The sequence below is a fragment of the Piliocolobus tephrosceles genome, chromosome 16, assembly GCF_002776525.5.
Source record: "Piliocolobus tephrosceles isolate RC106 chromosome 16, ASM277652v3, whole genome shotgun sequence".
Classification (NCBI taxonomy): Eukaryota; Metazoa; Chordata; class Mammalia; order Primates; family Cercopithecidae; genus Piliocolobus; species Piliocolobus tephrosceles.
In genome coordinates this window covers 45,744,310-45,759,302 of record NC_045449.1, presented here as the reverse complement: position 1 = coordinate 45,759,302, position 14,993 = coordinate 45,744,310, and the positions used below count along the sequence as shown (strand labels likewise).

The following is a 14,993-nucleotide window of genomic DNA, read 5'->3' as shown; positions in this document are numbered from 1 at the left end:
AGGATGGTCTCAATCTCCTGACCTCGTGATTCATCCACCTCAGCCTCCCAAAGTGCTGGGATTACAGGCGTGAGGCACCGCGCCCAGCCCCTCTGTTTTTCATTTTTTTAAAAGTAATGACTATCCTAACAGCTATGAGGTGATATTTCATGGTTTTGATGTGCATTTCCCTGATGACTAGTGATGTTGAGCATCTTTTCATGCTATTGGCCATTTGTTTATCTTCTTTAGAAAAATGTTTGTTCAAGTCCTTTGTCTATTTTTAAATTGTATTTTTGTTGCTGTTGAGATGTAGGAATTCTTCATATATGCTGGATATTAAGCCTGCTATGGTGTGAATGTTGATATTCCCCCAAAATTCATGTTGAAGTCCTAACCCCCAAGGGGATGGTAGTAAAAGGTGTGGCCTTTGGGAGATGACTAGGTGATAAGGGCAGAACCCTCATGAATGGAATTGGTACCCTTATAAAACAGGCCTCAGAGAGTTAGCTAGCTCCTTCCACCATGTGAGGACACAGCAAGAAACTGCCATCTATGAGGGATAGGCCCTCACCAGACATCAAACTTGCCAGCGCCTTGATCTTGGACTTACCAGCCTCCAGAACTGTAAGAAATAAATTTCTGTTGTTTATAAGTTACCCAGCCTAAGGCATTTTGTTATAGCAGCCTGAACAGACTAAGGTAAATCCCTTATCAGACACATGGTTTGTAAATATATATACTTTTTCTTTCTTTCTTTCTTTCTTTCTTTCTTGTTTGTTTTGTTTGTTTGTTTGTTTGTTTTTGAGACAGAGTCTCACTCTATCACCCAGGCTCGATCTCGGCTCACTGCAACCTCTGCCTCCCAGGTTCAAGCAATTCTCCTGCCTCAGCCCCCCGAGTAGCTAGGATTACAGACACGCACCACCATTGCTGGCTAGGTTTTGTATTTTTATAGAAATGGGGTTTCACCATGTTGACCAGGCTGGTTTTGAACTCCTGACCTGAGGTGATCCTCCCGCCTCGGCCTCCCAAAGTGCTGGGATTACAGGCATGAGTCACTGCACCTGGCCCCGGTTTGCAAATATTTTCTCCCATTGCCCAAGTTGCCTTTTCACTCGGTTGGTTGTTGCCTTTACTGTGCAAAAGTTTTCAGTTTGACATGGTCCCATTTGCCTATTTTTGCTTCTGTTCACTGTGCTTTTGGTGTCATATGCCCAAGAAATTATGAAATTGCAAAGCTTACTCTCTTAAAGGTGCTTTTCAAACCATGGGGTTGTAAACCTATGAAATCATGAATTAATCTGGTAGGTTGTAACTGATATTTTTGTTTGTTTGTTTTTGTTTTGTTTTGTTTTCTTTTTTTGAGAAAGAGTCTCACTCTGTTGCCCAGGCCGAAGTGCAATGGCATGATCTTGGCTCACTGCAACCTCCACCTCCTGGGTTCAAGTGATTCTTCCACCTCAGCCTCCCAAGTAGATGGGATTGTAGGCACCCGTCATCATGCCCGGCTAATTTTTGTATTTTTGTAGAGACGGGGTTTCACCATGTTGCCAAAGCTGGTCTTGAACTCCTGACCTCAGGTGATCCACCCACCTCGGCCTCCTAAAGTGCTGAGATTACAGGAGTGAGTCACTGTGCCCAGCCTTAACTGGTACTTTTTCAAAGAATAGAACAGACAGAATAACACAGGATATAAAATGTTAATTGAGGTATCATATGTAGTATGCCTAAGCACTGTTTTAGAAACTTTTTTCCAGGTGTGTGGGTGGGAGGTGGGGCAGGGTGATGGATTGTGAAATAAAGTGGATTTCTTACTGTGGGCTATGGCTAAAATTTTGAAAAACATTGCCCTACTCTCTACTGCACTTGGTCCAAATGAAGGCCCAAGAATGCTGAAGATTTTCCAGTAATTACAGCAGAGTCAGCCTTTGGTGGGCTTCAGTGGGAGGAACACAAAGAGATCTGTGCTAGGGCACTTTGTACCATATTCATGTGGCAACTTCGTTTCTGCAAAAATAGAAAGTCAACTGTCACCTTAAGGGAATATTTTTTATTTGATCTTTCTTTTTTTTTTTTTTTTTTTTTGAGATAAGAGTCTCACTCTGTTGCCCGGACTGGAGTGCAGTGGCATGATCTGGGCTCATTGCAACCTCTGCCTCCTGGGCAAGCAATTCTCTTGTCTCAGGCTCCCAAGTAGCTGAAATTACAGGCATGCATCACCACACCTGGCTAATTTTTGTATTTTAGTAGAGACGGGGTTTCACCATGTTGGCCAAGCTGGTCTCAAACTCCTGACCTCCAGTGATCCACCTGCTTCAGCCTCCCAAAGTGCTGGGATAACAGGCATGAGCCACTGTGCCCAGCTTTTATTTGAATTTTATTGGTGCTATTTGTTTTGGTTTGGTTCTATGGTTGTCTAAGTGCTCTAAGTATAAATATTTTATATCTGGTTCTATGCTTGTATATATTCATAAAAATAATTTAAGTCTACCATGGGGGTCTGAGAGAGTTTTCTTTCCTTCAAAACAAGGTGTCCATATATCAACAGAGTTTGAGAAATACTGTTAAGCCTGTGCTGAGTTCAAAGGTGTACTACCAAAACCTTATTTGGAGAGAGGGTCTTCGCAGGTATGATTAGTCAAGTTAAGATGAGATCACACTGGATTAAGGTAGGTCCTAAATCCAATGACTGGTGTCCTTATAAGAAGGCCATGTAAAGATACACAGAGGAAGGCCAGGCGTCGTGGCTCACATCTGTAATCTCAACACTTTGGGAGGCTTGAGCTCATGAGTTCAAGACCAGCATGGGCAACATGGTGAAACCTTCTCGACAAAAAATACAAAAATTAGCCAGGCGTGGTGGTGTGTGCCTGTAGTCCCAGCTACTTGGGAGGCTGAGGTAGGAGGATGGCTTGAGCGTGGGAAGCAGAAGTTGCAGTGAGCAGAGATTGCACCACTGCACTCCAGCCTGGGTAACAGAGCCAGACCTTGTCTCAAAAAAAAAAAAGAAAAAAGAAAAGATACACAGAGGAGAAGCACAGAGAAGAAAGTCACGTGACACCAGAGGTAGAGATTGGAGTTATGCTGCCACAAACCAAGGACTGCCAAGCACTCAGCAGCCACCAGACAGAATCCAGCAAGAAGCAAAGAAGGAAGAAAGGATCTTCCCCCTAGAGCCCTGAGATGGAGCATGGTCCTGCCAACACCTTGGTTTCAGACTTCCAGCCTCAAGAACCGTGAGAGAATAAATGATGTTGCCTCCACCAAGTTGGAGGCAATTTGCCACAGCAGCTCTAGGAACCACTCCAGGGGATAACCTGCTTCCCAAGAGAGGACTCACAAAAGCGCCTTCCTAAATGCCGATCCTCCCAGCAGCTATGCCATTCCACAGTGTGGGCTTCTCAAGGGGAGACACCAAGGCCCAGGGAGGCTCAGTGGCCTACTCAAAGGGTCACAGCAAGTCGGGGGTAGAAAAAGGACCAGTAAGCAAGACTCCCACCACTCCTCCCAGAGCTCGGCTCACTACTTACCACAGTGCCAGCGAAAACGTTCACTGCAGAGGCAGACTTGGCCTCCTTTATGCTGAAGTTTGGTTTACTGGGCTCCAACTCGGAGCTGCTGAGACTGATATTCCTCAGGTCTGGTACAGAACTGGAGGGCCTCGCAGATGTCAGCTTGGGGGAAACAGGGCCGGCCTCCTTCATGGGGGCTTCCTCGTGGAAGCTGTTTTCTGTTTCATTTTTCCTTTCATCTTGGACACTCAAGAGCAAGTCAGGTGTGTAGGACGCTAATGTCAATGGCTGGATGTACTGGGGAGGAGGAAACCACAACACACAGCCCATGGGAACCCAGCTCTATCCACTTCCAGATTCATCTGCACCCAGGGGTAGGTACAAAGGAGATGAGGAGAAGGAAAGCAGTGGATAGCAAAATTTCTCTAACATGGGGCTCTCAACCTGGAATTCTGGGACCCTTACAGGACTTGTGGATAGCTTCACAGGGTCTGAACCACTTGAAATTGCAGTTTAAAAACTGTGCATTTTGTACTTTCTGGCAAGAGGTTCCATAGCTTTTATCAAATTCTTAAAGGGTTTGTGACCCTAACAAAGTTAAATAATATGAAACAAAAATCTCTGCTCTAATCCAGGTGAGTCTTTGAGACAAAGGAGATGGATTGAAAACTCAGCTGAATCTTCCCACTGAGCTAGAAGAGAGTGGTAAGCAGAGAAGGCAAAGACAGACCACAGGCCAACTGGACAGCTGACCCACAACCAGGACTGGTCCACGCTTTGCACAGAGGAGGATAGACCTAGCCATGATCAGCATCCCATGTAATGTTCTGAGAGTCCTGCTCCCAGAAGCTCTTCCCAGTAGCCTGCTCTCTCCACTGTGCCCTGGCCTACTAGAGGGGAGCATTCCAACCCAAGCTGCAGTTGAGGACCAGGAGTATATGCACTCCTGAAGCCCTAAATAAGGTTCCCTAAATAAGGTTCATTCTCAGCCTCCCAGCATGGCCTGGCTGCTCTTACTCCTACTGGAGGAGGCAAGCAGGACAGACCGGTGAGAGTCCTCTGTTGCCTAGATGGAGGGATTCTCTAAAAGATGCCAGCTCCTGTGTGCCTTCAGGGCTCCCTGCACTACCCCGTCGTTGCCAAGCCCTCTGTGCAGCCCTTCAGTGTGTCTGGGCTCTGAGCAGTGGTCTCCTCAGCACCCCCCCACGGATCAGGCACAGGTGGGGAAGGGTGCCGGCTACATGTGTTCCCCATGATCCAGGTTTACCTGTTTGGAGGCTTGGGTGGCAGCCTTGTCTTTCTGCTGCTGTTTCTGTTGCCAGCCCCTCACGCCCTTCTTTCTCACTTGCTCGCTTGCCGATTCCCCCTGCATCTCTACCTTCTTCTTCATTTGGAAGGGCTTTTTCTCCCGTTTTAGTCTCAGCTCCTGGATCAGCTGCCTGCCCATGAAGAACAAGTGAATGTCACGGGGGTTAGGGATGCGCTGCGCAGGCAAGCATTCTCCTTGAGAGATGGACATGACTGGGCGAAGAGGTAGCAAGTTCCACGTTCCCTTCTCCAACATATCCAGTCTGCACAAGTGATTGAAGGTTAAGGAGCAGGGTGTGGAGGAAAGCATCATTCTGCCAAGCATACCATCCCCCGTGTGGGAACAGCATCCAAGGAGAGATGCACAGTAAGAGGGCTATTCCCTAGTCCACCACACCCCTATCTATTCCCCACTTCCCAGCAGGCCAGTTCCCATCCATGGCAGGTGCCGGGAAGAGGGTCTGGGTAGAAGGCTAAAGCCAAAGGATCTCATATTGGGCCATTTCATGTGCTAGGCCTCTGTAGCCAATGGATGCTGAGAGTGGACAAAAGGTGACATAATATAGCAGAAATAACTCAGTCTCATGAGTCAGGACACAGGGGAGTTCTGGTCCCTCTTCTGTCATCATCTTTATATGTGATCACTCCTCTGCTCTGCCCTCTCTTTCCATAAAATGAGCTGGTAGGAGAAGACTGGACTCAGTGGATGAGTCCCTCCAGCTCCTGGAGTTTACGCCTGTGTGAATCTATGAGGCAGCTTTGAGGGGGTAGCTATCCTCGGGAGTCAGTTTCTAGAAAGAGTTACCTCTCTCCACTTCACACAGGGAATCTTCCAATTCCTTGTCCTTGTGAGACCAGGGCAGATGTTCATCTGGCAACTTTCTGTTTTTGCTTTTCTTTGAGACAAGGTCTGACTCTGACACCCAGGCTGGAGTGCAGGGGTGCAGTCACAACTCACTGCAGCCTCCACCCCTCCGCCCTGGGCTCAGGTGATTCTCCTACCTCAGCCTCCTGAGTAGCTGGGAGTATAGGCACAGGCAACCACGCCTGGCTAATTTTCCTTTTTGTTTTTTTGTAGAGATGGGGTTTCGCCATGTTGTCCAGGCTGGTCTTGAACTCCTGGGTTCATGCCATCCACCTGCTTTGGCCTCCTAAAGTGCTAGGACTACAGGCATGAGCCACGGTGCCTGGCTGCTCTGGCAACTTTCATGGTTGGGGACTCTCCCTGCCACTCCAGGCCAGTCAGCCAACAGATCACAAACAATCCCCAGAACCCCCCACCAACCCCATCCCGGATGTCTTCCTACCGGGCATACTCCTCCCGAGCCCTGGAAGCAACAGTATTTTGGAAGAGGGAGTTGTTGTCCTGGAAAAACTTCTCATACTTCTCCGAATTCAGACTGGGATAAATCAGTCGGAACCCTCCACAGTTTTCCTTCTCATATGTTTCAGTTTTCTTTAACTGCATGGCCTGGAAACCCCTGACTTCCTCAATCCTGTTGGGAAGCAGAACATGGGGCTGCTGTCAAGTTTTCTTGGGACAAAGCCTGGAAGGGATATGCCCAAGCTGGAGGTCGTCTAGGGCCCGATGGAGGCCTTGCACTTAATGGTGGCCAATCAGGGTTTGCTAAATAAATGCATGACTGTTTCCCTGAAAGGAGATTCTAGCCCTCCTGGGACAGCCCACGTCATAATACACTAAGAGCTGGTTAGCACAGTCTTTTTGACAACTCACCAAATTCTGTCCTGTTCCAAGTAAAACCCATTTTCCACTCGGCTTAGCTCTGACTAGGCAGACTGTCACCACCTTCCCATTCACGGTCCTGATTACCCTTCTCTACAGAATAGCCGCTGTACTTTTGCTGAATTTGAGGGCTTCCTGGATGACCTTGATGACCGTTTATGAGCTGCAATGATCTCATTCTTCCTCACAGCCCCCTGGGGAAGTGGGGGTCAGGTAGGGAGAAATGATAAGCCCCCTTTTACAGCAGGGAAACCCAGAGCCACAGAAATATCCAAGGCCAAATAATGAGGAGACTGATTCAGAGAAGGCCTTTAACCTGACAGCTGCTCCTCAACAGGACACTGCCTCCTTCTCAGGGAGTTTAGAGATGGCAGGACATGGCGAAAGGCATCCTGGAATCCCAGGCAGCAGACCCACTGGGCTCTGGGTCCAGAGCTGTCATTTACCAGCAGGGTGACCTTGTACAAGTCAGTTCCCTTTCTGGAGTCTTGGTTTCCTTGGCTTCCAGAACAAGGCCACACAGCACTCCACCCTACCTAGCTGCCCACTCCTTACAGGGAAGACAGTGCAAGTGCCTGAGAAACATGGTGCCATCCAAACATAAATGCTATTTACGGCATCAGTTCCAGAAACTCAACCCCAAAGGATTAGACTGGCTCTGCCCATGAGGAGTGCAGGGGGCTGTAGTGGGGTCTGAAAAGCAACAAAGGATCCCCTTGACTAGGCTCAGAGTCTCCTGACACTACAATCTCTCTACAGAATGGAAGCCCCAGTTACAAAGCAAGTGCTGCCCAGCAGGAAGCAGGGGATGTTAGCTCCTGGCAACATGGGAACATGGAGAAGGACAGACACATCTTTCTTAACAGTAGAAATAAAGGAATGGTCTTATTTTTATACTGGTAATTCCTAAAGCTTCACATAATATTAATTAATTTCTATCCATTATATATAGCTATATATCTGTAACTTAATCTCCTATTTCTAGGAACAAAGGAATATTCCAAGTAAAACTATTCAAACTGCTACATTCTGCCAGTATAAACTCATTTTCCAAATGGGATTATCATTTGTTAAAATGACCCCCCTCCCAACTCCAGGCAAGATTATAATAGCCTTCGATATGTATTATAGTGCCAAGTGCTTTGCTAAGCCTTTTATATGCATTATTTCATTTCATTCACCCAACAACCTTATGTATCATAGCTCCATTTCATAGAAAGATCACTGAGGCTCGGAGAAGTGACAGAAAGGCCACATAACTAGTAGGCTGTCAAGTCATAATTTGGACCAAAATAGACCGTTATTTTATTTATTTATTTATCTGAGACGGAGTTTCGCTCTGTCGCCCAGGCTGGAGTGCAGTGGTGTGATCTCGGCTCACTGCAACCTCCGTCTCCCAGGTTCAAGCAATTCTCCTGCCTCAGCCTCCTGAGTAGCTGGGATTACAGGCGTGCGCCACCACACCCAGCTAATTTTTTTGTATTTTTAGTAGAGACGGAGTTTCACCAGGCCAGGCTGGTCTCGAACTCCTGACCTCAGGTGATCCTCCTGCCTCAGCCTCCCAAAGTGCTGGGATTACAGGCATGAACACTGCACCCGGCCCGGGACAGACCATTCTTACTGGGAGCAGGGGAGTCAGAGAGAGAGAGCCCCCCAAGGCTGGGGAGTGCTACTGTACCTCATCTCTCGAGAACAACACTGCTGCAGGAACTGCCCCCGTTGTCTCTCCTCCTCCAAGACTTTCTTCTTGTCACAACTTTCCAGGTTGATCAGGACCAAAGTGTCATACAACAGACCATCTTTCACCTCTTTATCCAACCGAGAGTCGGTGGAGAAGCTTGGAGAGTGGTTGACCTGTGAGGGCAAGATGGGCAACTGGTGACAAAGCCATCCAAAGTGAAAGCAGAGAGTGTGGCCGAGATGCCACCTCCAGGGTGCTACCAAAGCCCACCTCAGGGCCTGACTACCAAGATGAGAGGAAGGGAGGGGAGAGCATCTGGACTGGAGTCGCGGTGAAAAAAGGAGGAAGCATAACTCCCTCTAGTTAAACCAGTTTTTATCTCAGGCCTTTCTTCTTTGGGAGCATCAGGGCTACCCTCTCTTTGGTGTGTGTGTTCCACTCCATCTGGGGTGCATGTGTTCCCTCATGTGCACTGGGCATCCAGAGAGCAGAATGGAAGTGGTACTATCCAAAGGGACAGGCTCGGACACAGGAGGTAGAGAGGAGTGGCATTCAGGAGCCTGGCCAGGGTGGAGGGGAGACAGGTAGGAGGAGGGAAGGACTTATTCCTGCACACTGAAAAGTCTGTATTGTTTGGAGGCACCATGTGACATTTGCAGATTTCTAGAAGTTTCTGAAGGGCTTGCTCCTGGTGGCTCATTCTGCTCTTTGGGTGAGAGCTGCAAACAGGCACATCCCTCTTCTTCCCACCATACCTGGAAATAAGGACTGGGAATGGAAGAAGGGCAAAGCTGCAGGAATCTGACCTGTAGTCTCGGGTTCTCCACCCCAAAGTCTGACCTGTGTCACTGAACCTGGCACTAGCACCCTTTGCTCCTCACGATGCTCCCTGAAGGGCCACGTGAGAGGGCTCCTGGGGACAATTCTTTCAGGAAGAGAGGCAGCTGCCAGGAAAGCTTCTCCTCCTCCTCTCACCACCCATGGGTCTCGGGGAGGCAGGAAACTCACTACACGGCCCCCTACCCGTTTCAGTGGCAGTAGGCCCCAGGACACTCTCTGCTGGTGTGTGTGAACTGAGTAGTCCAGGCCCCTAAGAATGGGGCACAGTCACTCCTGTCTGATACTGAACGTTGCCAACCCAGCTTTGACGAAGAATGCCCCTTTCTGGGAGACAGCTCTGTTACAAAAGGTCGAGCTGTCTTTAGAATCACTCTGTGCCTGAGATCAGCACTTCCTTGTCTGAGAGGACCTCAAGAAGGCAAAGGAATTATCTAATTCCCAGCTGTCTACCCCCCTCTGGTGGCCACTTCTCAGCTAAGAGAGAAGCCCCAGGCAGCAGGCACCATGGGAGGAAGTGGCCTGGGAAGTTAAAACAATTCAGGTAAGCCAGGAGGGCGGAATCCTCGAAGCGGGCTGGCCCCAATAACAAGAGTCCGTTTTCGCCCCTCGCCCAAACTTCCCTACCTCCAGCAGCCAGGGTTTGAGTCTGTGGTCCAACAAAATGTCGAAGCCCAGGACCTCAAAGCAGGCGCTGCTGAGTGTGTGGCTGGGGAAGCAGGTGTGGTAGTTATGCCTGATGATGGGGTGCGCCGAGATGAGGGTCTTGATGATGACGTCCTCAATATCCCTCCATATCTGCTCCACATTGTAGCTGTGGTCCTCCATGTATGCATTGAAGGAGGAGAGCTTCCTGGAAGGGAACCACAGGCCAGGAGGCAGTGTAGCTGACCTCTGGTCACCCGAGGCCATGGCATGCTGGAAACCAGAAACTCCTGGTGGAGACAAGCTCCAGAGCCAGCAGGGACGAACACCCAGGAGCCAGGGTGACACCTGGGCTCTGTCAGAGCCAGAGGAGGTCCCAGGAATCCCAGGACTACTCCCTCCAAGTCTTCAGAGTCCTGTGGTGGGTGCGGATGCAGTCACATAAGACATGGTCAGGACACTCTCACTGTGACCCACAAAACATCTATCAGCAGGGGAAGGGATGAGTCAAGAAAACCCCCCCGACACCATGGTTTTACTTTGGCAGCAATGATTCCTCAGCCTCTGGTGTTTATTAGAAGCATGTGGGCAGCCTTTTAAGAACGCTGATGCCTGGGTGCCACCTCAGCCATCTGAGGGGATTCTGGGGATATTAATGGCACAGAAGTCTTGTTTTAGGGCTGCCCACAAGGAAAAGGCACCCCAGGGCATGTCCACAGATAAGGTTACCAACTGTGCCAGGCAAACTGGACTGTCCCAGTTTTAGAACTGCAAGTTCTGAATTCCAGGAAACCCCTCAGTCATGGGCAAACAGAGACAGCTGGGGGTCGCCTGATCACAGAGGAACTCAGAGATGTCTACCTCACGTGGAACAGTTCATGAAGAAATACCTGAGTGGGTGCTCAGCCAGCTCTGAGCTGGACATTACCAAGAGAGGACAGATCTCACAAATCCAAGAGGCAGTGGTGGGGATACACATTTGCCCCCTCACATGCACATACATGTGCACAGAGAGCCAAAGTGGAAGTGGCAATGTGGAAGGAGGAGGTGCAGGGGAGTGAACAGCAGAAATAATGAAAAAGACAAGAGACACAGCTCATCCAAGCAGTTTCAAAAGCTCACTAGACCCCAGCCCAAGGGGTCAAGAAGGAGGAAGCAGGGTCGGCCAGACAATGTGCATTTGGTAAGGGCCTTTGGTGCATGCAAAGCCTCATGCAAGGAAGGGACACTAGAAACTGTCACCTCTGTCCTGGGAAGCCTCAGGACCATTCAGGGAGTCAACACACATGTGAAACAACCAAGGATGCATTTATATAAAGACATATATAAAGATATATAAAAAGACATATATAAAGATATATAAAGATAAGCCAAGGCTACTCAATATAGAGGCCACCTCCTCCACCTGCCATTGTCAGAAAACAGTGTTGCACGTAAATGGATTTTCCAGATCGCTTTAAGCCAATTTTTTTCAGGTGGAAAAAACGTATTTAATTTGCCTAATTGGGAAATAAATTTTCCTGAAATAGATTATATAATTCCCCGACAACATATAACATAACATTTTCTTGATGACTCAGGACTCATCACAATGAATATACTTTATTGTATAATTTCATAATGCCCAGTGGTGAGTCAATTCCATTTAATACCAGCCATGTGCTGAGCACACTGAAAGATGAAGATGGCTTGGTATCTGCCAGAGAATCCTGCCAGGTTTTCAGGTTTCCTGTCTTCTCATTCACTGTGACTGCAGCACTACTCCTGAGTTTGTGCCCCAGTGGGGTATTGACAGGGAGGGCAGTTGACCTCAACTGCCAGCTTTGGGACAGATGAGATAGTCAGTATGAGAAGCAGATTGTCTCAAAAGATGGAGAGGAGGAAGAGGAAAGGAGAAACAAAATGGGAGGGAAAGGAGGAAATAAGAACTCTGCCCAGCACTATGGGAAGAACCCCAAAGCCAGGGCACCATTGTAACCCTCAAGGAGCAAAGTACAACCAGGGACAAAAGACAAATGTGCCCTGGGTAAAGAACAGCTGTGGGCAATGGCTGATATTGACCGTGAGGGTTGTAAAAATACAAAAAAAAAAAAAAAAAAATTAGCCAGGCGTGGTGGCAGGAGCCTGTAATCCCAGCTACTCAGGAGGCTGAGGCAAGAGAATCGCTTGAATCTAGGAGTCAAAGGTTGCAGTGAGCCGGGATCGCACCATTGCACTCCAGTCTGGGTGACAAGAGCAAGACTCTGTCTCAAGAAAAAAAAAAAAAAAAGACAGTGCCCTGCCCATGGAGTGGATGGTACGGGCAGCATGGCTTAGTGGGTAAGGGCACCAAGTCGGGGGTTAGGCAGCCCTGGTTTCAATCCCAGCTTCCTAGCTGTGCCACCCAAGGTAAGTTACTTAAATTTTTCACACCTCAGTTTCCTAATATGCAGAATAGGGACGATAATAATGCCGACTTCATAGTGTTGTTTTGAGGAGGATTAAGTGGTTTCAAGTATGTAAATTATCACTAGGAAAAGAAATGTCTAAGCTCTCCAGCTCTGGAGATGAGAAGGTAGAGATGGGGAAGTTGGCCAGGGAGACCAATTTGGAGTGCTGGGGTGGAGGCAAGGAGAGAGAATACAGCCACACTGGGAAATGCTGAGTTGAAGACGTCCAGGTGGAACTGAGGAGAGATGGACCTGGAGCCCAAGGGAGACAGGCTGAGCCCAGCAAGGGCAGGCGGAGGCCACGGGGGCAGGCGGCTGCTCCAGGAGAGAGTGGATGGAGAAGCACCATGGGGTGAGAGGGAGATGAACAGAGGAAGAGGAAGAAGGAAATGGAAGAGGCAGAACAACACTTGAAGCCTTTGCAACCTCACCTTAGTTCTGCTACCCCAAGACACTCCTCCATCACAGCCGAGGGCCCAGAGCCTGCTGTTGGGGTGCCAGTTCTCACTGGAGGAGGGAAATGAGAACCTTTCCATTCCGTGCCCTTAGGCTAACAAAAAATGACAGTAACCATGCACACTGTCTATGTTGCCATCACAAGTCATTTGAACCTCACAGAGACCCTGTGAGGTGTCAGGGCATGGCAGGGAGTCTCATCACATTCATCCTTCAGACCAAGAAGTGCAGGCTCAGAGAGATGAAGTAACTTGTCCAAGCTTAGTTGGCAAGTGTCAGAGCCGGGACTACAAGCTAGACCTCCCAAAGTGCCGATGCTCAGAACGCAGCAATGCAAGAGGCCCAGCTGGTGCCCACAGCCCAGGTGGGGAGGAGAGGAGGAAGTGGCAGAGCTTCAGGCAGCACAGGTGGCTGACATCTTCTGGAAAAGGGGGAGACTGCCTCCCACCAGTCTTCCACATCCCCTTTAAGCAGCCTTAACTTAGTGATTTTCCGTGTGTTTTTGGAATGCTGCCACTGAAGGCGTCATGAAATGTCACACGTCTCTCTGATGGTCTGAAGCCAAACTGATAGCCTGTTCAGTGGTCCTTTGAAGCTTGGTGCGTTAGAAAAGAGAATGAGCTCTGGGGTCTAACAGACCTTGCTTCTCCACCCAGTCTAGCAGTCACAGCTGTGGGACCTGGGGTAACTCACGCAACCTCTAAGACTTAGTTTCCTTATCTGTAAGATGGAGATGGCACCTAACTCACAGTTCTCCACCTACAGAGAGCAGATAGCAATGCCTTTACCATAGTGTTGCTGTGAAAAATTCAAAAATAGGCCAGGCGTGGTGGCTCACGTCTGTAATCCCAGCACTTTGGGAGGCCGAGGAGGGCAGATCACGAGGTCAAGAGCTCAAGACAATCCTGGCCAACATGTTGAAACCCCGTCTCTACTAAAAATACAAAACTTAGCTGGGTGTGATGGCACATGCCTATAGTCTCAGCTACTTGGGAGGCTGAGGCAGGAGAATCGCTGGAACCCAGGAGGTGGAGGTTGCAGTGAGCCAAGATCGCGCCACTGCATTCCAGCCTGGGTGACAGACCGAGACTCCGTCTAAAAAAAAAAAAAAAAAAAAGAAAAGAAAAGAAAAATTCAGCAATAAAAAATGCACAGAAAGCACCAAACAGACCCCAACACACATGAAGCCTCAGAAATACTTGCTCCTTTTCCCTTTCCCCCTTCACCTGATCAAGTTCACATTCTTCAGTCTCCCATTTTCTTAAAACTCAAATGAGACCTGATTAGACAATAACAGGAATGGAAAAGCCTGTCGTGAAGATACTGTCGTGAACCGCTCTCAATCTCCCCCCTTCTGAGGAATCTTCAAGCCAGCTAGCCACATGTCAGGGCACTGTGACACATCATTTGGGAATCTCTAATGGAGCAACACCCGGGGGAACACAGGCCAAGCAATGACTGCCTGGCAAGTCCTTCTCACGTGGCAGATCAGTAAATATCTGTTGCTTTGGAAATATCAGAAGGGCCAACTGTAATAAGGGTATGTTTTGGTGTGTGTATATATTCTGCTGGGGAAACAGCTCATGTTTATCTCTCCTCCTCCCAGCCTCCCAGGGTTTACGATGGGGCCTTCTTTTAATGATTAACAGCCAAGAGGGCAGAGACGAAGGAATTTGTTCTGGGTTGCGAAGCAAAGAAGTACTTTCTCAGACCATGTGACCCAAGATGGAAACACTGATGGGGACTGATAGGGTTTGGGTAGAATCCCAGAAAGCAGTTCTGAGGTTGGTAGGGAAATGAAAGAAAAATGAAGCCTCTTCCTTACCTCTTACTGCCACAGTGAGCGTCTCGACTGAAATTTGAACTGTGCTTATTAATGGAATAATTAGTCAGGTGCATGCAGATATCGTCCTGGGGAAAGATACACATATCTGTGGGATCAGCTTAGAACGGCAGGCCCCCTGCTCCCTCTCTGTGCCCTCCCATGGCCCCTGGAGCTTGAAGGGATGGAAAGAAAAGGAAGTTTTAGGGCTTATTTAGTGTGGCAAAATAGAGGAAGTAAGAAGGTGTGTCCTGCAGCCTCAAGCCTAAGAAACTCCAATTCTGCTGGGCGCGGTGGCTCCTGCTTGTAATCCCAGCACTTTGGGAGACTGAGGTGGGCAGATCACGAGGTCGAGGGTTCAAGAACAGCCTGATTAACACGGTGAAACCCCATCTCTACTAAAAATACAGTAATTAGCCCAGCCTGGTGGTGCGCACCTGTAATCCCAGCTACTCAGGAGGCTGAGGCGGGAGAATGGCGTGAACCCGGGAGGCAGAGCTTGCAGCGAGCTGAGCTTGCGCCACTGCACTCCCGCCTAGGCGACAGAATGAGACGCCATCTCAAAAAAACAAACAAA

At 48.8% G+C, this 14,993-nt stretch overlaps 1 protein-coding gene across 2 annotated transcripts in view; it reads right to left on the bottom strand.

Moving 5' to 3' along the window:
* The window catches only part of TTLL6 (tubulin tyrosine ligase like 6), a 50,785-nt gene that overhangs the window by 14,742 nt on the left and 21,050 nt on the right, over positions 1-14,993 (bottom strand). For both annotated transcript variants that reach the window (XM_031934382.1, XM_031934381.1), the window contains 6 exons: positions 14,420-14,505; positions 9,692-9,917; positions 8,225-8,400; positions 6,110-6,298; positions 4,762-4,933; positions 3,513-3,791 (listed from right to left, as the gene is read on the bottom strand). In XM_031934382.1, coding sequence (XP_031790242.1) covers positions 3,513-3,791; positions 4,762-4,933; positions 6,110-6,298; positions 8,225-8,400; positions 9,692-9,917; positions 14,420-14,505 — 1,128 coding nt within the window. The remainder of the gene's footprint in view (positions 1-3,512; positions 3,792-4,761; positions 4,934-6,109; positions 6,299-8,224; positions 8,401-9,691; positions 9,918-14,419; positions 14,506-14,993) is intronic.